At 36.5% G+C, this 25,526-nt stretch overlaps 1 protein-coding gene across 1 annotated transcript in view; it reads left to right on the forward strand.

Annotated features, from left to right (window-relative positions):
• Positions 1 to 25,526, forward strand: part of C14H8orf34 (chromosome 14 C8orf34 homolog) — a 337,954-nt gene that overhangs the window by 247,299 nt on the left and 65,129 nt on the right. Inside the window, exons 9-10 of the mRNA XM_052651574.1 lie at positions 8,077 to 8,162; positions 16,756 to 16,832. Coding sequence (XP_052507534.1) covers positions 8,077 to 8,162; positions 16,756 to 16,832 — 163 coding nt within the window. The remainder of the gene's footprint in view (positions 1 to 8,076; positions 8,163 to 16,755; positions 16,833 to 25,526) is intronic.

Here is a 25,526-nt window from a genome sequence, read left to right on the forward strand (position 1 = left end):
TTCATCATCTCCTCTGAACTAGATTAAGTTAGAAATGTTAACTTGGCATTTAATTTCATGCATGCCATAGTGCATTCAATTTAGTTGAAAAAAAAAAAAAATTGAGTGTGGGTTAAGCGTCTGCGTGCAATGCGGGAGACCCGGGTTCGATCCCTGGGTTGAGAAGATTCCCTGGAGAAGGAAATGGCAACACACTCCAGTACTCTTGCCTGGAGAATCGCATGGACGGAGGAGCCTGGTAGGCTACAGTTCACAGTGTGGCAAAGAGTTGGACACGACTGAGCGACTTTACTTTCTTTCTTTCTTTCTTCTTTAGTTAGATACTGCTTTCTTCCAGAAAGTATTAAGGGAAGATTGAAGTATAGAATACATAGCATGATGGCATAAAAACAGAAAGATGACTGAATGTCTTCTAGGACAAATGTGAAAAATTAAGAATACACTTATTTGAGTCTTATCACATCACATGGTTCAACTGAACTGATGGTACCAGAGGGTTTTAAAAAAGAAAAATATTGAGTGTTTTGGATTTTAAAAAAAGTATAAATAAGAAGTAGCACTCATCACTATCCTCCCACTGCTTACACTATTCAAACCTTGCCCCCAAACCAACATTTTGCACTAGGACTAGACAGCTACTTGGCCCTGGATTTTTTTTCCTTGTTTCTTCTTACAAAGCAAGACATTGGAATCAGTTGGATCTCAAAACATTACCAAGCAAGCAAAATTTGAATCACTGCTATAGCCACCAGTCTCCTGAGTGAGCTTCCATATGTTTCCTCTTGACTGGTCCATCTTCCTTAAGTCTATCTGGTAAGACATAGGGACTTTTCAGCAACATTTACTTAACAATGTCCATTGATCACGTACATGTGCCTGGTACTATGATAGGCTGTGATATGCACTACAGTAGTCTCTGAGGATGCTATCTTTCATTGGCTTATTCACCATTAAGACTGAGTCAATGGAAGGTGACTGTAGACTCATAAACTTGGAGATTTTTCCTAGCCAAGTCATATTGGTCAGTTCAATTAAAATGAGATCTGATTCATTTGTTTGAAACCCAAACACATTTGGTATCTTTGTCACCTCTGCTTGTACCTCACTTAAAATGCCCCAACTTTTATTAGCAACTGTTTTGACATATGCTTCTTCTAACTGTGGGAGCCAGCTTTGTGCATGTGCAAACTTTAGCATCTCAATTTCACTGGTATTTTTTACATCTCATTTCCTGCCCTGGGATGACGAATGAGAATCATTCTAAACTAATATATGCACAACTGAAAAGATCAGGGAGATCAATGATCAGGGACCACCCTTGACCAGGAGCCTATGGATAAATGCTCTATGCTTTCATTCTTCTAGTGGACATGTTTCGCAAGGATCGTTAGAATTCTTGTGGGATTGAGCAGCAACCACCGGTAAAGGGTATGACTCAATAACACACCTTTCTCTTCTTTTATGTGTCACTCTGTGCCCCTCACTCCTGCCCCCACCCCAGACCATAAATTGGATTGCACGTAAGCCTCTGGTTTACATTCTGTATTAGGGTGAACCAGGGTAAGAAATGCAGGATAATTCTTACTCTTTTCAAGAGAATGTAAATATACTCAGGTATTCTGTAGAAAACTCCTTATACATAGATTGGGTCCCCTTTTCCTTTCCTTTTCTCCAAGGTGAGCTCATCACTAAAAAATACCTTAAGAAATCTCTCTCAGAGTTTGCAATGTATCAAGCTCAATACAAACTAGGCTTTAGAGACATAAAAATATGAAAAATAAAACTCACCTTTAAGACACTTGGTGTGTGTTGATAGACATCAAAGCAAACAAAACATAGTAAAGTAAGAACTGTGGTAAAGATTTGCATAGGTACTAAGACTTCTGGAAGAAAAACTTCTGCAAAAAAGGAGAATCTGTAGTTAAAACCTAGGATTAAGCCAAATAGGAAATGAGGGCAACGTAAATTCTGCCAGAGATAATTATAAGCCAGAGAAGTTAATAAAATATCAGCACAAAAGTAAAAGCAGTTTGGAGTTTATGGAGTATAAAATCCGCAGTGAAATATCCAAGAAGGTGAAGTTGCAGACACAGGTAGGGATCGTGCAATAGAGAGATTTGAATGATTTGTTAAGGAAACCATTACTCATTTTGCACAAGAGTCTCCAGTAAAAATGGTAGTTCTTAAAGTCTTTTGAGTTGAAGATTAGTTTTGAGCATCTGGTTGAGGTTACTGTCTCCCTGTCCAAAAAGGGCACATCCACCAAAAACTTTTTATTCCATTTATTGTGAATTACAGTGATTCCCCTGAAACCTGTTTATGGGTCCCTTAAGAATACTCGTGTTAAAATCCCTTGCACCGAAATATTTAAAGCATGAAAATAATAAAGCATGAGGATTTGTTTGGAATTTTCTGGTAGCCATATGGAAAATGAATTTTTGAAGGACAGTTTCTGTGTATAAATAACATCAAAGAAACTATGTAATAATCCAAGCAAGTCAAGATGAGCAGCATGATTGTAGTAGTAGAATAAAGAAGTGCTGGATTCAGGAAATTCCTTTAGGAAATGTAATTAATAAGAATGAGATTGATTAGCCATGTGTCATACAAGGCAGAGAATGATGCAGAAGAGTTTTCTTTGGACAATTTGCTTTGAGATGTTTCTGGTTAGTTCAATTAAAATATCCAATTAGTATTTGGTTATACCAGTCTCAGGCTGAAAACTCAAGATAAATTTTTGAAAAACCACCCTACATGTAGTTAAACCATAAGAGTGGGTGAACTGATTCAGGGAGATGGTACAGACTGGGAAAAGAGTGTTCACACAAAGTAGAAATGAAAGTAAAATAAAAACAAGATCAGGAAGTTTTCCTCTGTGTGTGGCAAGTAGAAGATTGGGCAGTCTTAGTGTGTAGCCAATCGTCTCAGAATGGCAGCAGGACAAACCAAATTAAAATAGATTGAGGGGTGAATTAAAACTGTGGAAGTAGAGGCATTGGTGGAGAGTTAATATCTAAAATATGTGAAGAGCTTGTGCAACTCAAAATTTAAAAACTTAAAAAACTGGATTAAAAAATAGGCAGAGAACCTGAATAGAACTTTTTTTTTTTTTTTAAAGAAAACATGTAGATGGCCAACAGGCACATGGAAAGATGCTCAACATCACTCGTTATCAAGGAAATGGAAATCAAAACTGCAATGAGACAGTACCTCACAGTTGTCAGAACAGCTACTATCAAAAACACAAAAAATAACAGGTTCTGGAAAGGATACAGAGAAAAGGGAATCCTCATGCCCTGTTGGTAGGAATGTAAGTTGGTGTGACTGCTATACAAAACAGCACAGAGGTTCCTCAAAAAAATAAAACTAGAACTAACATGTGATCCAACAATTCCACTTCTGAGTATTTCTCTGGAAATGCAACAAAAACACTAACTCAGGAAGATATCTGCACCCATATATTCATTGCAGCATTATTTACAATTTATAATAGCCAAGATATGGGACAACTCACATGTTCATATGTAGAATCTAGAAAACAAAACAGGAACAAATAAAACAGAAACAGACTCATGGATGCAGAGATCACACTGTTGGTTGCTAGAGGGGAGGGAGGTTGAGGGGCAGCCAAAATAAGTGAAAGAGATTAAGAGATATCAACATCCAGTTATGAAAGAAGTAAGTCATGGGGATACAAAATAGAGCATAAGGAATATGGTCCATAATATTGTAATAACTTTGCTTGGTGGCAGATGGTAACTATACTTCTCTTAGTGACCATTTCAGAATGTATATACATGTATATACATATACATATTTCAGCTTTCTGTAAAGAAACTGAGTGCTGAAGAATTGATGCGTTTGAACTGTGGTGTTGGAGAAGATTCTTGGGAGTCCCTTGGACTGCAAAGAGATCCAACCAGTCCATCCTAAAGGAAATCAGTCCTTACTGTTCATTGGAAGGACTGATGCTGAAGCTGAAACTCCAATACTTTGGCCACCTGATGCGAAGCAGTGACTCACTGGCAAAGACCCTGATGCTGGGAAATATTGAAGGTGGGAGGAGAAGGGGATGACAGAGGATGAGATGGTTGGATGTCATCACCAACTCAACGGACATGAGTTTGAGTAAACTCTGGGAGTTGGTGATGGACAGGGAGGCCTGGCGTGTTGTAGTTCATGGGGTCGCAAAGAGTCAGACGTGACTGAACTGACTGACTGACTGATAAATATATTTATGTGTACATATATATAATCACTATAATGTACACTCGAGACTAATAGGATGTCTTATGTTATACTTTGATTTTTTTAAAAAGGCACTGATGGAAGCATTTTTAAGGAGTTTGACTCAAAGAATAATGAGCTAGAAAAAGCAATAGGTAGATGTTTTAGATAATTATGGGAGGGATGTTGTTTTGTTTGTTTTTTAAGGTTGGAAGAGAAGTGAGCTTATTTCTGTGCTGTGGGAAATGAGCCATAGAGATGAATAGAATGAGCGGTGGTGAGTAAAATAAATGAAGATCCAAGAGGCAGATGAGATGATGGGACCCAAATCACCAGCCTCATGGATGATCTAAGCCTTGGACAGGGAATAGGGTCTGTCACCCTTTGTGAATTCAGAAGGTGGTGAATACAGGTCAGGGTAAAGATACTTCTGCAGGTGCTGTGTGAGTGGGAGTAGAAGGTCTTTATTTTTGATTACATAATTTTTTGGACACAAAGAGAGGTGATATTTTTGAAGACTTTGAAAGGAATGGAAGAAAAACTACCAACAAGTTGAAGTTTAAAGTTGAGAACTATTGATTTGTTTGTACTCATCAGTCCGAGTGTCATAATACTTACCAGTAGTTTTCAGCTCCTATGTAAACGAAAATGACAGGTTAATACAGGATTAGGGTCTGGTTGGCAGTAATGACTAAAAGATGTGGGTGCATGGGGATTGAGGGGACAATAGGTCCCATCTGAGTAGGGCAGGAAGGAAATCAGGAGAGGAGCAAAACCCAGAGAGAACTGAGAGAAGATGAAGATATGTATTTGATTGAAGAGGAAGTTGAGGAACTTCCCTGGTGGCCCAGTGGTTAAGAATCTATCGTTCAACATGGGGGACGCAGGTTCAATACCTGGTCAGGAAACTAAGTTCCCACATGCTGTGGAGCGACTAAGCCTGTGAGCAGCAATTAGAGAAAGCCTACCCCCTGCAGCAAAGACCCAGTGCAGTCAAAACTAAATAAATAAGAAAGATGAGTTTGTGAAAGCACCTAAAGGAAGTGAGTTTGTTATCAGAGAACAGAATACTAGATTTTAAGATTTCTGACAAAGCAATTGAATTATCTGTCCTTGGGTTGGGGAAGGTGAAATGGAAAGAAAGACTCCAGATTTGAGATTGAGGGACTTTGACATTAGTCAGTACATATACGTGAACACAAATTTCATTTAAGATAATAGTGACACTTGAGTTGAAGAAGAAAATTTTGAACCTGATCAAAGTCTTCCCAGGCAGAGAGAAAACAGGTTAATCTTTATACTCCTCTGTTAGCTGAGGTTGAGGGACTACACAGCCTCCTTTGAAGAGGAGGTACTATAATATTCTTAGAGGAAAAAGGGATGTCGTATTCTTAGATGAGAAAAGGGCTTTCTTTATGACAGGAGGAGCAAGAAACATTGTGTTTAGAGGCTGAGAATATAGAAGAGTGCTTAATATGGAAGGAGAGTTTCAGAAAGCAAAGAGAAAATGTCTGAGGGTTTGAGTACAACTCTTGTAATGTAAAAAAAAGTGATTTAACTTTTATTGCAACTGTATTTCCCGGACTTGCCCACACAACCCTTGTTTGCATAGCACCTATTAAGCTCTTACAGAAGTAGTGCTGTGTGGATTTCAGCTTGGGAAACATTGGCAGACCACTCAAGGATAGCGGGGCTCAGAGGCATTCTTCAATGGGTTGATGCCAAGTCACGGCAAATTCAACTCCAAAGGTGTCTGGAGGGCACAGTTTGGACAACGATGAGGCAGCTTCAAGGCCACCCAATTTGTTGGTGGTTATCCTGGCCATTTTTCTTTTCAACTCAGCTAAACTGAGAACTCCATGAAATCAAGGACAGTTCCTATTTCTTTACATTGCCAAAACATTTGGGTTGTTATTGAGCATACTGATAAATACTAAACAAGTATTTGTTTTTATTGAAACTTGCAATGAATAAAAAGAAATTGCAACTTAGGTTTGATTTCTTGTTTCATTCTACCTTTATTGGAGATTTATTTTCCATTTAGGTATACCATCTTAGTTCCCCAACCAGGGATTGAACCCATGTCCTCTGTGTTGGAAGTGTGCCGTCATAACCACTGGACTGAGAGGGGTGTCCTCATTTAGGTTTTTAACCTAATGGTAAATACCCAAATGTGTTGGAACTGATTGTCAATTTTTAATAGTTATCTTTATTTACACACTTCAATGTCTTGTATACCTACATACATTCTCTCTTTGATAATTTTGATGAAGAAAGAATATTTGATGTTGCCGATGAGTAAAATATTTACCCCAATTATTAGAAGTAAACAAACTAAAAAGAAAGAGCTGGGAAGATTTGAGAAGTATGTAGCTAAATCAGTCACTTAAATGATGCTTTTTTCTTTAGAGTAAAAATTAAAACTTAATTAGAAGTGTAAGATTTTTGACTGAAAAGTTTTATATGACTATGAGCAAATTACTCTTGACAATTATTTAACTAGCTTATATAATATAGTGACTTTGTGTATAGAAGATAATATGTAAATATAAATGTATCATGGGGCTTTTCAGGTGGCTCAGTGGTAAAGAATTCACCTGCCAATGCAGGAGACGTGGGTTCGGTCCCCATCCCTGGGTTGGGAAGATGCCCTGGAGAAGGGAATGGCAACCCACTCTAGTATTCTTGCCTGGAGAATTCCATGGACAGAGGAGCCTCAAGGGCTATAGTCTGTGGGATCACAAAAGAGTCAGACATGACTGAGCCACTAACCACCACCACCACCAATAAATGTATAATACATACACAAATGTTTAAAATTTATTATTGTAACAATAAAAATATAATGTACAATATTTATACTTATACAAAAGGAAAGAGAGTCATGCATATACATTATTGGATTCCAGTCGGATATATACAAATAAAGATATAAAAGAGTTGAAGATTTTAACTATGAAAAATTCTGATACAGTTATGGATTGTATTTGAGTTTGCATTTTTTAAAATATTAATAGTATATGTCATGTTTTCATTAATACTCTATGAGGGTACTCACCATCAGGAAATGCAAGAAAAAAGTAAGGGCACTGGCAGACACCTCCAACCTCTGGATTATTTGATATACTGTCCTCCAATGTTAGCAGAGCTTATTCTGCTTACTTAGGTCAGAGTTCCCACGTTTATTGATGAGCTCTACCTCTTTTGATAGAGTGCTTTCACAGTATAACTAAGCCCAGACTAACCTCACTACAGAGGTGAGGATATAGAAGCTCAGAAATCTATTGTCACGAAAGTCCCCATGCAATCTTCCTCTCCTGAAGACCCAGTGTCTTTGAGAACCCTGGGCCATCCACGTATTGAATCTTCATGCCTCCTGATGAAACAGATTTTGACCTGCAGGTCATTAAGCTCAGATTTTATTGATTTGGAAAACTGTATTTGATGAGCCTCTGTGTAACCATGGAAACCTTCTCAGGCCCCTGGACCCAGAAGTCAGGTGAGCACGCTATGTCGGATGCTTGCTTTTCTTCCACTCACTTCCCCATTGCAGTGTCCGTGAAAACATTTACTTATAAACCTTCCTCAGTCAGACTAAGAAGAAAAGCAGCTTCTACCTAGACTAATCTTCCCATGGATACAGGAGAAAAGATGAAAGCCTTTTCCTTAAAGGTCAGAAAAGTAAAAACACTATATGACAAGGATTTCAGTAAAGCTTTATTTCTACTTGGAAGAAGCATGCCTGGTTTTAGAATTTAGAAGTTCATAGTCATTTTCCTGATAACACATAGCTCACATTTCACAAGTCAGCATTACTGGAGATTTCAATAACTGTTTTTCATCATTTAGGCTTCAAGGAGACAACCTGGCAGAAAGGACAGAAGAGACTTCGCAAATACTTCAATCTCCAGATGAAATAGTCCCAGAGTCTTTGGGTGAGTTTTAAATCCAACAAGATATATTGTGATTTTAGTGTCACTTAAAGATGTCTTTAAAAAGAAAACTAAACCAAGCATCTTTGCTTACACCAAATCACCATAGCTATCAGTCATCTGCCCACCACTCCTGCAGGTTTTGTGTGTCAGGAAGTTAAGGGCAAAGGAGAAAAAGAAGTGTGAGAAGCAGCCTCTTAATTCCTGTGCTTGTTTAAGGTACAGGGTGACTACATTTTCTACTCTCAGAGTTTGTCACTAATTCCAACTTGGTTTTGGAACTTACATCACCTACTACCATTCTCATTTTGAGGATCCTTTCAGTCTTCTGGGCAGAAATGTCAATGTCAGACTTGATTTACTTTCACCTCTCTCAGCCCTATATTAAATTGAACTCAAATCATGTCATTGTCACCAAGCCAGTCTCGTTTCCCCCAAGACTGCCTAGTCTATGCCTTTGCCCTTCTCCATCTAGTGTTGAGCTCTATAAATAGACTTTCCTTGTACAATCTCACCCCATTCGGTTCATTATATTTCTAAACATAAATTTTATTTATTTATTTAAATAAAAAATAAAATTTATTTATTTTTTATTCTATTTTCTATAGAACAAAATTCAAGCTCCTTGGCTTAGCATATTAAGTTCATGCCAGGGCAGTTCAAGATGTTTGCTGAATATATAAGTACATGTAATGCCACTACAGTGGCATGTAAGGTATATTACTGTTTCATTATTCATTGTTCTAGCAGGAAGCAGTCCATACATTCAGTTGTAATAATTAGAAGAGAAACCATGGGAAAACATTTTCCTTACACCTGACTAGAGAAGGACATCTTAAACAAGATGCAAAAATTCCTAAACATTAAAAAAAGCTCAATTATAGAGTGTTAAGAATTCTTATTCATCAAAAAATGGCAGGAAAAAAAGAGGTTGATATGCTACAAAATAGGAAACTATATTTGTCACTGATCAAAGATTAATATTCAAAAAATGTAAAGTATATCTATAATTTAATAAACAAAAAATCAGCAAACCAATAGAAAAATAAGCAATAGATATTTCACAGAAGAGGAAACACAAATGGCCAATGAGCATATGAAAAATGTTTTACTCTAGTAACCAAGGAAAAGTAAGGCCCTTGACAGATGCTGTTTTATGACTTTTTGTGTGACACTGAGAAATCTGACAAAATCAAGTGCTGGGGAAGACAGACACAAAAAGAAAATCATACAACAGCTGGGGCATAAACAATTTTGGAAATAGTTTTCCTTTATCCTAAAATCTGAGTGAAGCCCAGAGACTTCACTTCTGGATAAATATGTTAGAAAGCAAGTCTCATGTACCATGAAATGTAAGCAAATTTGTTAGTATGATGGTAGACCGGAAAATGGATAAACTGTGGAATTGTTATACTGTGGGAAACTGAATGCATGTCAGCTACACTCAGGATGGATGATATAAGTGGTATGCTGGTAAATGTTAACAACTGTCTGAAAATCAAAAGCCCTGGTTTGTAGAGATTGCTGGTTTCCATGATATAAATATAATATAAACACTGACTTCAAGCCACCCATTTGAAGTGGCATTTGGGCCTTCCAATCTTGTGTAAGTAGGTTGCAACTCACAACTGAATGAATCTTAAAAGCATCATATTTGTTTAAAAAAAGGACTTGTAAAAATACATATCTCAATAAAATAAAATTTGTCTATAAAAAAACATAATATTGATTGAACAAAAGCAGTCATAGAATGTCATTTTTCTAAGGCTCAAAACTAATAAATCTAAGTAGTATACTCTTTAGGAAAACATACTTTGAGTGGTACAATTATACTGAAAGAAGGGAACGAAAAACTTGAAATGGTGACTATTCTCAGGGGTAGGGGAAGAAAAGAGATGGGATTAGGAAGGAATTCATAGGTATATGAAGGTTATTAGAAATGTTCTAATTCTTAAGTCAGGTGGTGGATTTGGGGTGTTTATTTTATCATTGTGCTTTGTAACATATATATTATTTTGCATGTATATTTTAAATATACTTTTTATATGTCACATATTAAAAACATGTAAATCAATGTTAAAAAATAAGGTATCATAGGAACATAAACCAGGGCCAGTGTAGCACAATACTAAAAAGAAGGCAATAGTTTCTACACACTCAGCTCTTTCCTAGTGCTGATAAAATGAAACCCTCTCATGACAGACATTAATACTTGACAGTGAAAGGTGTGCACTGTGTCACTAGCAACTTAGGGGCCCCGAGTTGGCCATTAGTGGACACTCCATTAGTTTTTAGAGTCAACCTGGTTTCTCCTCTTTGCTCTTCTTACAAGTGTCCATTTACTTAAGCCATTCTTCTTTGACTCATAGAAACTTCTGTCTCTTTTCATCTGCCTATTCAGATTCTGTGTACTAAGATGATGTCAAGTCTCTCTGAAGTCCAGTCCACAAGCAATGTTTTCTTCTTTTTTCTTTTTTGAATAGTGCATATATGTCAATCCCAATCTCGTAATTCATCCCATCCCCCTTTCCCCTGGTTATCCATACTTTTGTTCTTTACCTCTATGTCTCTATTTCTGCTTTGTAAATAAGACCGTCTATACCAGTTTTTTCAGATTCCACATATATGCATTAATATATGTTTTTCTGACTTACTTCACTCTGTATGACAGTCTCTATGTCCATCCATGTCTTAAGAAATGACCTAATTTTGTTCCTTTTATAACTGAGTAATAGTCTATTTTATATTATATATAAATATATATATATTTCACAACTTCATCCATTCCTCTGTCGATGGACATTTAGGTTGCTTCCATGTTGTGATTATAGAAGACATACAGTTGACAAACAGACACATGAAAAGATGGTTCAGCATCACTAATTATTAGAGAAATGCAAATCAAAATTACAGTGAGGTATCATCTCACACCAGTCAGAATGGCCATCATCAAAAATCTAAAATAAATTGTCCAAAAAAATCTACAAAAAATAAACAATAAATTCTGGAGAGAATGTGAAGAAAAGGGAATACTCTTGTACTGTTGGTGGGAATGCAAATTGATACAATCACTATGGAGAACAGAGTGGAGGTTCCTTATAAAACTAAAAATAGAACTACCATATGACCCAGCAATCCCACTAGTGGGCATATACCCAGAGAAAATCATAATTCAAAAAGACACATGCACCCCAATGTTCATTGCAACACTATCTACAATAGCCAGGACATGGCAACAGCAAAACTTAAATGTTTTCTTGCTTCCAGCCCCTAATTGTTCTTGAATTACTTCTTGTGTGTTTGTTCTCTCATCAATTGTATTATATGCTTCTTGAGAGTTTCTTGTGTTCTCTACCATGCTCAATATAAAACTAGATGCAAACCAGTATTAACTACTGGCCCATTATATATATATACACACACACACACACATGTATATATAGATATGGAGAAGGAAATGGCAACCCACTTCAATATTCTTGCCTGGAAAATTCCATGAACAGAGGAGCCTGGTGGGCCACAGTCCAGAGGTTGCAAAGAACTGGCTGACTGAGCGACTGAGCACACACACACACACACACACACACACACACACACACACACACACACACATACTTTTGAATTGTATCAAAACTACTCCAATCCGCTGATCTACAGATAATATATCCTTCAACAGTCACATTTACATTATAACTGAGTATTGTTGGGACTTAAATTTTTTTAGAAAATTAAGCAAGGAAATCAGTAATATGTTGATTATAGTTACTTGCATTCACTGGGGAAAAAAGGTATTCATTAAGCTTAAGCTCCTTCCTTGAACTTCTTATATCCTGCATTCTTCACATTCAGATGTTAGAGACCTAATCAACAAATTCCAAAATATGCCGTCTGGTTCAGTACATTCTTTTCTACTTAAGTTATTCAGCTCGCTAGATCCAAAGTGCTAATGTGATTTTTATGTCAACTATGCATCCACATTGAACTTGGCTCAATAAACAAATATTTCTATGAGCAGGTGTAACTTTGTGCTTTAAAAAAACCTGTTGTGACACAAACAGCAAAAGTATAAATAATGACAGGAAATCATTAAATGAAGTTAAACATCATTGACAAACCCTACAGATCTCTAGGTTCTTACCGGCAGCCCCCATCGACCACAGGGGCTAAGTTTCAAGTACAAGTGGTGCCAGAGACTGTTAGATTTTGACAAAATTACTTTATCTTTCTGTTCTTCAGTTTCTTCTCTCAAATGAGGAAATAAACTAACATTTGACAAATTTAGAGACTCATTTTACTTTCCATGTGATTTCAAAAAAGCTCAAAAAATTCATAGCTTGTATTTTGAAAATCATTTATATTAATAGTTAGAAATAATGCTCTGGAATAGACATCATTTTTCTTTCCATGTGATTCAGGAAAGCTCAAACAATTCATAGCTTGTATTTTGAAAATCATTTAAATTAATACTTAGAAAAAATTGCTCTGGAATCGACAGAGCAACATAGTTACATGTATGTGCCCGCCAATAGTTGATAATAAGCAGTGTACTCAGAGCACTTTAAAAATGAAGTGCACCTCTCCAAGCATTAAACACTAAGGTGTTTTTTTTTTTTAAATTAGAGTATAGTTGGTTTTTAATGTTGTGTTAGTTTCTGCTGTACAGCAGAATGAATCAGTTATATGTATCTATACATATTTCCCCTCTTTTTTTGGATTTCCTTCTTATTTAGATCACCACAGAACAGTGAGTAGAGTTCCCTGTTCTATACAGTAGGTTCTCATTAGTTATCTATTTTATACATAGTATCAATAGTGTATATATGTCAATACAATCTCCCAATTCATCCCGTGCCACCCTTAACATGCACAGGTGTCCATACATTTGTTTTCTATGTCTTTGTCTCTATTTCTGCTTCACAAATAAGATCAGCTATACTGTTTTTCTAGATCCTATGTATATGTGTTAATATACAAAGTTTGTTTTTCTGTTTCTGACTTACTTCACTCTGTATGACAGTCTCTAGGTCCATCCTGTTTTCACAATATTTATTGTTCCAAGTAGCTTATTATGCTGCTATTCTATCACTAAATCGTGTCCAACTCTGTGCGACCCCATAGACAGCAGCCCACCAGGCTCCTCCATCCCTGGGATTCTCCAGGCAAGAACACTGGAGTAGGTTGCCATTTCCTTCTCCAGTACATGAAAGTGAAAAGTCAAAGTGAAGTCACTCAATCGTATCTGACTCTTAGCGACTCCATGGACTGTAGCCCACCAGGCTCCTCCATCCATGGGATTTTCCAGGCAAGAGTACTGGAGTGGGGTGCTACTAGATTTGGGCTGTTTAGAAGGATCCTTTCTACTTAGCAACTATAAATATGGTTGGATATGTAAATATGGTCAGATATGTAAATATGATGGATATGTAAATTTTCAAATATTCTGGCGCACTTCACACCTCACCACACTGTAGATCTCACTAAATTGCACCAATAACCAGGAAGAACTGAACTAAAACAAGAACAGAACAAAATGGAAAACCATTGCCAAGCCTTTTACAAATGTTAATTGTTATTTTTTTAGAAATCCATATTGTGTGAAGGTGTTCAAGTAAACGCCAAGAAAGAGAGCCATAGGAGATTATCTTGCTCAAATTGCGTTTTTTTTCTTTTCAAACTTTCATACTGATCGTTTTATTTCTTTTTGTATACAGTGAAACCTTATAAGCAATGGTGAATGAGAATGGCGGTGGCATACACCCTCTGTTGTTCCTAATCTATTTAGGTTTTACCTCTAAATAACAAAAATTTTTCCTTTACATTGTCTTCTGTTAACTTGATAATCTTATCTTCCACATTTATTTCTCTGATTCATTTTGAGTCTGTCACTGTATTTGAGGTTAAATAGAGATCATATTTTATTTTTCTTTGTAGAGTGAGTCATCACCATCTCTGTATTGTCTGTTCTTTCAACATAAATTTGTGGTACCGTTTTATCAAAAACTAAGCTCTTATGGGTTTGGACCTAAAAATTCTGTTATGCCCATTGAACTATTTGTCCATTATTGAGTTGTTCCATGGTTTTTTTGTTGTTGTTGTTTTAGCAAATCTTCATATTCTTTTTTAAAAAATTAATTTATTTGTTTTAATTGGAGGCTAATTACTTTACAGTATTGTAGTGGTTTTTGCCATACATGGACATGAATCAGCCATGGGTGTACATGTGTTCCCCATCCTGAACCCCCCTCCCACCTCCCTCCCTATCCCATCCCTCAGGGTCATCCCAATGCATCAGCCCTGAGCACGCTGTCTCATGCATCGAACCTGGACTGGTGATCTATTTCACATATGATAATATACATGTTTCAATGCTATTCTCTCAAATCATCCCACCCTCACCTTCTCCCACAGAGTCCAAAAGTCTCTTCTTTACATCTGTGTCTCTTTTGCTGTCTCGCATATAGGATCATCTTTACCATCTTTCTAAAGTCCATATATATGCATTAGTATACTGTATTGGTATTTTTCTTTCTGGCTTATTTCACTCTGTATAATAGGCTCCAGTTTCATCCACCTCATTAGAACTGATTCAAATGTATTCTTTTTAATGGCTGAGTAATACCCCATTGTGTATATGTACCACAGCTTTCTTATCCATACGTCTGCTGATGGACATCTAGATTGCTTCCATGTCCTGGCTATTGTAAACAGTGCTGCGATGAACATTGGGGTACACATGTCTCTTTCAATTCTGGTTTCCTCAGTGTGTATGCCCAGCAGTGGGATTGCTGGGTACTATGGCAGTTCTATTTCCAGTTTTTTAAGGAATCTCCACACTGTTCTCCATAGTGGCTGTACTAGTTTGCATTCCCACCAACAGTGTAAGAGGGTTCCCTTTTCTCCACACCCTCTCCAGCATGTATTGTTTGTAGACTTTTTGATAGCAGCCATTCTGATTTGGCGTGAGATGGTATCTCATTGTGGTTTTGATTTGCATTTCTCTGATAATGAGTGATGTTGAGCATCTTTTCATGTGTTTGTTAGCCATCTGTATGTCTTCTTTGGAGAAATGTCCGTTTAGTTCTTTGGCCCATATTTTTTTATCAGGTCGTTTATTTTTCTGGAATTGTTGCTCAACTTGTTTTAACAGCTCCTAGTAAAAAGCCTGGCATATAGTATTTCCAACTATAAAAATCCTAGCAAGTTTTCTTCTGTAAATGTAATAATTTGCTTTATGATGTAGGGTAGGACATTTTAATATTATTGTCAATATTCCACACAAATAACAATTTCAACATATAATAAAATGGAAAAAATACCGAGTGAATACTAAAATTACAGTAACATTTGATCACAGTTCAGCAGAATATAATTCAGTCTTGGGGGACTTAAATTATGCTAATTTATGCATTTTAAAGTAAAGAATCTATCGTCACATTTATGACAGGGTTTTAATAGATATGGAGTCAAGTTTCCTTCATTAATGGATTAATATTTTTAATGTGGTATAATTCTCATCATTTATCCTGATTTTTTTGCTTGAATATAAAATTCTGAATTGGAGCTAGAGCTCCATGATTTAAAAATTGTGATTATAGATTTGTGCTAAGCTTTCCATTGTCTCTCTGGTCTTGACTGGCCATTAAGGACTCAGAGGATTTAAGGCTCTGATTTTCTTCTCAGAGCACACATTTTATGAAACAAAAAAAATCTGTCTCCACTTGTGTGTGTGAATGTGAAGGAAAGCCTTCTTTAAGGATGTATATGGCTCTTTAAAATATTAATAATCAATCAATGTTTAAAGCTTCCAGTGATTTAAAATAGCCTCCTTATAACTGATTTTTTTATTTGAATGGAAGGTATTAAAGCACAAGCTATTTCTAGATGCTCTATGTATCTATCTCTATTGAAGAATTCTCTAGAGCCTGTAGAAATCTTCGTTGTTATAATTAATTTAATTTAGCATACATATGGAAAAGTTTACCATCTTTTTATTCACATATTTGAAAGTCATTACATACCCACTCATCAATCTAGTCAAGCAAATAATATCAACTTGTTCCTTGATACATTAAAATGGAATACTAACCATCATTTAATAATAAGTACTCTTCTCCCAGGTAGTGATAGTGGTAAAGAACCTGCCTGCCAGTTCAGGTGATGAAAGAGACGCGGGTTCAGACTCTGAGTTGGGAAGATCCCCTGGAGGTGCACATGGCAATCCACTCCAGTGTTCTTGCATGGAGAATCCCATGGACAGAGGAACCTGGCAGGCTACAGTCCATAGGGTTGCAAAAAGGTGGACATGACTGAAGCAACTGAGCATGCAAGCTTGCAAATTAGAAATGCTAAAGGTTTGCATACATTGTACGCTAAATAAAAAGCACTCTACACACTATTTTAAATCTCAAATACTATGATTTTTCAACATCCTGTTCAGTTACTTTCATATCCTTCTCATGATAAGTTTATATATCTGAGAGTTTATGATTTATGTATAAAAATTATATATAAACATAGAGAAGTTCATATATTAAGCAATATGTGACTCCAACTTATTCCTTTTTTTCTAACTTATTCATTCTTTTTATGAAAATAGATTCTTTACCTGGGACTGAAGAAGCACTAATGGAAGAGGGTGAAGAATTTGAGAGAGCATCTAAATTAACAGGACCTGTAAGTATTTTCATTGACTTAATTTTATCTCTAAAACTAATGTATAATCAATAAAGCAGAAGTTTTTTTTTTAATTCTCTTGCTTTTTCTGTGATTCAACGGATATTGGCGATTTGATCTCTAGTTCTTCTGCTTTTTATAAATCCAGCTTGAACATCTGAAAGTTTATGGTTCATGTACTGTTCCAGCCTGGCTTGGAGAATTTTGAACATTACTTTGCTAGCGTGTGAAATGAGGGCAACTGTGCGGTAGTTTTAGCATTCTTTTGAATTGCCTTTCTTTGGAATTGGAATGAAAACTGATCTTTTCCAGTCCTGTGGCCACTGCTGAGTTTTTCCAAATTTGCTGGCATATTGAGTGCAGCACTTTCACAGCATCATCTTTTAGGATTTGAAATAGCTCAACTGGAATTTAATCACCTGCACTAGCTTTGTTTGTCGTGATGACTCCTAAGGCCCACTTGACTTCGCATTCGAGAATGTCTGGCTCTAGGTGAATGATCGCAACATCGTGGTTATCTCAGTCATGAAGATCTTTTTTGTAGTTCTTCTGTGTATTCTTGCCACCTCTTCTTAATATCTTCTGCTTCTGTTAGGTCCATACCATTTCCGTCCTTTACTGTGCTCATCTTTGCATGAAATGTTCCCTTGGTATCTCTAATTTTTTTGAAGAGATCTCTAGTCTTTCCCATTCTGTTGTTTTCCTCTATTTCTTTGCATTGATCACTGAGGAAGGCTTTCTTATCTCTCTTTGCTATTCTTTGGAACTCTGCATAAAAATTGGTGTATCTTTCCTTTTCTCCTTTGCCTTTAGCTTCTTTTCTTTTCTCAGCTATTTGTAAAACCTCCTCAGACAACCATTTTGCCTTTATGCATTTCTTTTTCATGGGGGTGGTGTTGATCACTGCCTCCTGTACAATGTCATGATCTTCTGTCCATAGTTCTTCAGGCAGTCGGTCTATCAGATCTAATCCCTTGAATCTGTCACTTCTACTGTATAATCGTAAGAGATTTGATTTAGGTCATACCTGAATGGTCTAGTGGTTTTTCCTACTTTCTTCAATTTGTGTGTGAATTTGGCAATAAGGAGTTCACAATCTGAGCCACAGTCACCTCCTGGTCTTGTTTTTGCTGACTGTATAGAGCATCTCCATCTTTGGCTGCAAAGAATGTAATCAATCTGATTTCAGTATTGACCATCCAGTGATGTCCATATCTTGTGTTGTTGGAAGAGGGTGTTTGCTGTGACCAGTGCGTTCTCTTGGCAAAACTCTGTTAGCATTTACCCTGCTTCATTTTGTACTCCAAGGCCAAATTTGCCTGTCATTCCAGGTCTCAACTTCCTACTTTTGCGTCACAGTCCCTTATGAAGAAAAGGACATCTTTTTAGGGTGTTAATTCTATAAGGTCTTGTAGGTCTTCATAGAACCATTCAACTTCAGCTTCTTCAGCATTACTGGTCAGGGCATAGGCTTCGATTACTGTTATACTGTATGGTTTGCCTTGGAAATGAAAAGAGATCATTCTGTCATTTTTGAGCAGTACCCAGGTACTGCATTTCAGACTCTTTTGTTGACTATGAGGGCTACTCCATTTCTTCTAAGGGATTCTTGCCCACATTAGTAGATATAATGGTCATCTGAATTAAATTTGCCCATTCTAGTCCATTTTAGTTCACTGATTCCTAAAATGTCGATGTACACTCTTGCCATCTCCTGTCTGACCACTTCTAATTTACCTTGATTCATGGACCTAACATTTCAGGTTCCTATGCAGTGCCACTCTTTACAGCATCAGAGTTTACTTCCATCACCAGTCATATCCACATCTGGGCGTTGTTTTTGCTGTGGCTCCGTCTTTTCATTTTTTCCTTGAGTTATTTCTCCACTTTTCTCCCATGGTTACTCCCAGGTAACCATTAGGTTCAAGATTTTCAGTGCAGTTTAATGGTACAAGGTTTGTTGTTGTTGTTCAGTTACTAAGTCGAGTCTGACTGTGATCCCATGGACTGCAGCATACCCAGCCTCCCTGTCCTTTACTATCTCCTAGAGTTTTCTCAAACTCATGTCCAGTGAGTTGATGATTCCATCCAACCATCTCATCCTCTATCACCTCCTTCTCTTCCTGCCCTGAATCTTTCCCAGCATCAGGGTCTTTTCCAATGAGTCGGCTCTTCACATCAGGTGGCCAAAGTATTGGAGCTTCAGCTTAAGCATCAGTCCTTCCAGTGAATATTCAGGGTTGATTTCCTTTAGGATTGACTGGTTTGATCTCCTTGCAGTCCAAGGGACTCTCAAGAGTCTTATCCAGCACCACAATTTGAAAGCATCAGTTCTTTGGTGCTCAGCCTTTTTATAGTCCAACTTTCTCATCTGTACATAACTACTGGAAAAACCATAGCTTCGACTATCTGAACTTTTGTTGGCAAAATGATGGCTCTGCTTTTTAAATGCTGTCTAGGTTTGTCATAGCCTTTCTTCCAGGGAAGAGGATCTTCACAATGATAGACATAGAAAAACTGAAATCTACATATATAGTCTAAATATAAAGTTTTTAAAGAAGTCTGAGTTGCTGTAAAAATGGCTTTGCAATCTTCAATTATCCTAAACTTAGTATTTAGACTGGGTTAATATACTACAGTGGCTTCCCTGGTGACTCAGCTGGTATAGAACCTGCCTGCCAATGCAGGAGACAGAAGAAGATGCGTTTTTGATCCCTGGGTTGGGAAGATCCCCTGGAGAAGGAAATGGCAGCCTGCTCCAATATTCTTGCCTGGAAAATTCCACAGTATTCTCTGTGTTGATTTGTTAGAGGTGCTGTAACAAAGCACCATAGACTGGGTGGCTTAACCAACAGAAATGTATTGTCTCACAATTCTGGAGGCGGAAGTCTGAGATCCAGGTGTGAGCAAGTTTAGTTTCTTCTGAGGCCTCTCTCCTTAGCTTGCAGACAGTGCCTTCTCCCTATGTTTTCACATGGTCTTCCCTCTGTACATGGCTGTGTCTTAATCTCCTTTTCTCATAAATACACCAGTCATTTTGGGTCAGGACCCATTTCATTGATCTCATCTGGCTTAATCACCTCACAAATAGAGTCACATTCTGAGGAACTAAAGCTTAGAACTTTAACGTTGAATTGTGGGAGGGACACAGTTCAGTCCATAACATTCTCTGATGAGATTGCATTATTTGGAACATTATTTGGGTCACAAGACTTGGTTGAGGGTACCACATTTTTCAATGGATTTCATAATAAAATTATTGTAAAATTTTTGATGAAATTAATGTATCTTTTTTCATATGTTGGCTTTTCATGGAAGCTTCCCAGACCTTGTTCAAAATCTCTAATTTCTCTGTTATTGTATTTAGTACTTATCACCTTCTCTTACACTGTATGATTTACTTGTTTCATTTATTGTCTTTTGCCTCCCACATGGCTTAAGGTCTATCTCGACAAAGCTTTTGGGCATTTTTCTCTTCTGTATTCTTAGAGGAGCGCCTATATATAGTAGGCACTATTATACAACATAGTAGCTATGTGTTGATTAAATAAAATTATTAGGCAATAATTTCTTACCATGAGATGAAAAATATCATATCTTCACTTATTATGAAATAGTAGAACCTTAGAAAGCACCATGGTGGCCATCTAGTTCAAGATTTATGGTGCCCATCTAGTTCGAGAGTGTTAGTCGCTCAGTCATGTCTGACTCTTAGGAATCCCATGGACTGTAGCTTGCCAGGCTCCTCTGCCCATGGAATTCTCCAGGCAAGAATACTGAAGTGGGTTGCCATTCCCTTCTCCAGGGGATATTCCCAGCCCAGAAAACAAACCTAGATCTCCTGCATTGCAGTCAGGTGCTTTACCATCTGAGTCACCAGGGAAATCCCCAGTTCAAGATTTCCTCCCCCTTATCTCAGGATTCTGACCTGCTACACCACTTTTATCCAATACAAGAAGATCCATTTTATAGGTAAGGAAACAGAAAGAGAAGTTTAGTAACTGAACCAAGATTTCAAAGCTGAAAGCAGTGAGGTCAGGAGTTGAGCACTAGTCAGTTTCCCTTCTACTGCACATTCTTGGTATTTCTAGTGCCTTCCTGTTTCTTTTAGAAACAGATTATTTCTATTTGTTAGACATTTTCTTACATTTCTTACCATCACTTGTAACCATTGGTCTTCATTCTACTCATGGAGTAACACCCTGAGTCCAGTTCTTCTGCTAAACCCATCTCTAGATAGTAAAAGCTGTTGGCATGTCCCAACTGAGATTTTTTTTCCCACCCCAAAACAATCTGCTCTTTTAACCGTTTCTTACATTGTATAGTTTTCAGTTCTTCTGGATGCTTTCTCTGAACACATTCTTGTTTGCCAAGTCCCCTATAAAGTGTGGGTCATGCCAGAACTAAACCAAAGGTTTCAAATAATGTTCCCACATCAGAGACTATAATGGAGTATATATTGATACAAATATTATACTTGGATTCTAATCCAGGTCTGTGTTAACTTTTTAAAAGGGACTTTCTGACATTTATAAACTTGAGCATGTTTTCATAATCTCATGATGATAAAAGCATGTCATCACTGAGTTAGGGATAGTCTGTTATTTATCACTTTTTGCAAAGATTTGTCTTCTCATCTGTGAATTCCAGCACTGCCTTTCTCATCTCTCAAAGGATACAGTTAGATTCTATTTCTAATAATTTTCTAATATCAAGACTTATCCTGTCCATAGCATTTGGCTTATTTAATAATACCTAATACCCCAAAGAATAAAAAGTAATAGTTTTTTTGTCAAACTTATGAGTGATTTCACACTGAGATTCAGAAAGTTTTGCCTTCTTTTCACAGTGCTCACATAGTGTTTTTCTAATGCAGGAATTTGTTCTAAGTCAATTTAACACATTCACTTGATTTTGAATTTTTTAAAATTTTGTAATTCCATTTAAAGTCAAATGTAAACTTAACCATCTAATTTGGGGGAGAAGTGTGTGGAATATACACAATAAGTGAATAAATTAACAGTAGGACCTCAAATATAGTTTCTAGATGGTAGTTGCTTTTATTATAAAAAACATGGATTAAAAAATTATGTTACATTAAAGATGGAAATTCCCTAAATAATATTTCTTACAATTGTATTTTTGGTAAACAAGAAGAAAATTGTGGCTTTATCTAAATATTGATGGAGAATAGAAACAAAACAGAACTTTTTCCCCCTTTATTACTGTAAGAAATACAAAATACTTCAAAGAAAATTTTGAGTCATTTCCTGCAAAAATATAAACATGCCACAAATGTTGAAAACCATTTAGACTTGTTTCAACACATGCTGTCTCTATTTGCTAACTTTCCATGTTGGGTATTGGATATTAATAAGTGGGTAACAGACTCTTGGAAACTTTTTTCCCCAGTGGCTTAACCTGTGTTTAAAATATGTTGTGAATATTTGAGTGAGGTAAAAGCAACATTTAGATTTACATTTTTATCCTCCTCAAATAAGCAGATCATTCTTACGGAATTTCCCTCTCCCCCTCCTTCTGTGTTCTGGAATGTCTCCACATATCAACATCTTGTGAAGATTAAAGCTGGATTTGTCAAGTAAATCTGTTCATTAAAATTGAAACAATGAAAAACGAAGCCTTAGGAAGAAAATACAAAGCAGCAGATACCTTTTTGTTGATCTTTTTGTTCATAAAATGGAGTACATAAATTTTTAAAATCAAGTGATCCATGAAGACTTTTTATCAATGAGTTTTAAATTTCACAGTTCATATAGTTGCTTCCTCCCCCTTTTGAGGTTTCCTTGGAAACATTTACTTTATTCAGATCTTATCTTTTCAACCTTATCTTTGCAAGTTCACTCCTGCAATCTTTTTTTTTTAACTTAATTTTTATTAGGGTATAGTTGCTTTACCATGTTTCATAGTTTCTGCTGTACAACAAAGTGATTCAGCTATGTGTTTACATATATCCCTTCTATAGTTCCTGTCATTTGTCTTCAAAATTCTATTTTGTTTTGAAAATATTAAACAAGCATGTGAGCATAATAGGAAGATGAAAAGATAATTAAGACAGACATTTGGCATTTAGTATTTTACTGATTGTTTTCCTTTTTCCTTTGTAAGTGTCTTATTTATTGCATTAATTGGTCAATACTGACCAGCCCTTCATAAGCTTACTCTTTATTAGACTTTATATAACTAGTCATTCATCATTTCTTAAAGTAGAAGAATAATTAATAGAAAGGCTCCTGTAGAGAAAGGTTTCCTACAATTCCTAGGAGTTACTGAAAGTTATATTTTTAGTATATTTTCCTACTGAAGAGTCTTATCTGTTTGAGGAGATAGGTAAAACTAAGTAGAATTATGGTAGTAATAATAATAATATCACCTATTTGTATAGCACTTTCTTACTGTTAAGCATTTTCACGTATTTAATATCATCTCTGAATTTTGCAAGTCCTGTGACTTATCACTTAGGTTTGACATCCCTACTGTGATACACTCAAATTTCCCAGTGCCCAAACTCTCACAGAACTTTTAGGGTCCATACAGTTTTTAAGACACAGGAGCCACTATTAAACAGCACATGTAATGTAGAAAGAATAAAATTAGAACACTGAAAGTGTTAATTGCTCAGTGGTGTCCGACTCTTCGCAACCCCATGGACTGTAGCCCGCCCGGCTCCTCTGTCCGTGGGATTTCCCAGACAAGGATACTAAAGTGAGTAGCCACTCACTTCTCCAGGGGATCTTCCCAACCCAAGGATTGAACCCAGATCTCCCGCATTGCAGGCAGATTCTTTACCATCTGAGCTACCAAGGAAGCCCCCACTATCAATAGCCAATATTAAAAATAGGATTATTCATTAGATTGAAGGTGAAAAAGCGATTTGAGGAACTAAATCTTAAGTAAATTTCTGTGAGAGCAAAGGATCACTAAATTTGGAGCATAAAAGACTAATCTTGTTTGGATCCTTGACCAGGTGAAGGAGTATGAGAAACCAGAGCAGCCTGACAAGAAGGGAATCTTAAAATTTAGAGAGTACTCAAAGGAAAACAAAGAGGAAAATAATACATGTAGCAGAAAATATTTCTTTGGCAAACTTGATGCAGAAGTTAGACTCAAGTGATTACAGAATCATCTTAATAAAGTAGATGTATACTTAGTTGGAATAGAGGTGAACTTTGATTACCTTTAGGCTTGACTTGACAATATTAAGTGTGCTTTCTGGATTAGTAAATAAACCATTTTTTAAATTGCTGTTCTAGGGACAAATAATGACTTTTTCCCCCCACTCTTTAATGACTCTATTTCTATTCTCAAGTAGCAAGGTGTGGACCTGATTGTCTGAAGTTGGAGTTTCCCACACATATCTTATTTTCTCAAGATTCCATGAATATGAACTTAAAAAAAGAGTAAATTTGGGTTAGATACAATATTCTTTTGATAACAGTTGTAATTGGAAAACATGAAGATAAAGAAACATTTATGTGCATGTCTTCAATAATGCATACAGCTGATGTGCAAATTCAGAAAAGAGCTTTGATAGGAAAGACATTGTTTCTAAGGGAATTTATTTTTATTGTACAGAAGGTGAGTTGATTTTGCTAATATTTAAAAGTTTATTCAGCCAGTGAAGTAGATAGTTCAGCAAAGAGTTCCACTTGTATTTCTAGTCCCTGTCGGATTGTTAATAAGTACAGTTGAATCTTTTTATAACAAATCTTGGGTGCTCTTGGAATTGTGTTAAAAAAAAAAAAGAATTCCACTACACTCAGTGATCACTTACTGCTGAGACAAGGAAAAATTTGCAGTTCACTGAAATCATACTACTTAAAAAAAATCTATTTGTTTATTTGGCTGCATTGGGTCTTAGTTGTGGCATGTAGAATCTTCATTGCATCATGTGGGTTCTTTCATTGTGCACACGTACTCTTTAGTTGTGGCACATGGCTTGGCACATGAGCTTCATTTCCCCACAGCATATGGGATCTGACTTCCCTGACCAGAGATTGAACCCATGTCCCCTGCATTGTGAGATGAGGCATCCACATATGACTTTTACAATATGTAGGTTGCACAAATGCTTTGTATTTCTCTAGAAACCTGCATGAAGCCAAATAATGTAGGTCCCCTTGGAGAGTCATTCCTTTTACACCATTTCTTCTCTCCCAGATCGTTACCTCTTCTCTCATAAAGCATACCATAAAGAGATCTATACATTTAAAAGATATAAAATTACCTATGTATAAAATAAATAAGGTGTAGGATATATGGTGCAGCACAGGGAATAGGGAATATAGTCAATATTTTATCATAACTTTAAATGGAATACAACTTATGAAATATTAAATCACTGTGTTGTACTCCTGAAACTAATATAATATTGTAAATCAACTAAACTCTAGTAATAGTAAGATATAAAATTACAAAATTATCACTTAGACTTGACAAGCATAAAAACAATTGTTCCCATAGCTTTCTAGTATAAGATATGGGTATAAATTTTTAGTGGATTACTAGACAGTTTCTTTTGGAGAAGACAATGGCAACCCACTCCAATGTTCTTGCCTGGAGAATCCCAGGAACGGGGGAGCCTAGTGGGCTGCCGTCTATGGGGTCGCACAGAGTCGGACATGACTGAAGTGACTTAGCAGCAGCAGCAGACAGTTTCTTTAACTATGAATTTTG

Source organism: Budorcas taxicolor, chromosome 14 (genome assembly GCF_023091745.1).
Source record: "Budorcas taxicolor isolate Tak-1 chromosome 14, Takin1.1, whole genome shotgun sequence".
Lineage (NCBI taxonomy): Eukaryota > Metazoa > Chordata > Mammalia > Artiodactyla > Bovidae > Budorcas > Budorcas taxicolor.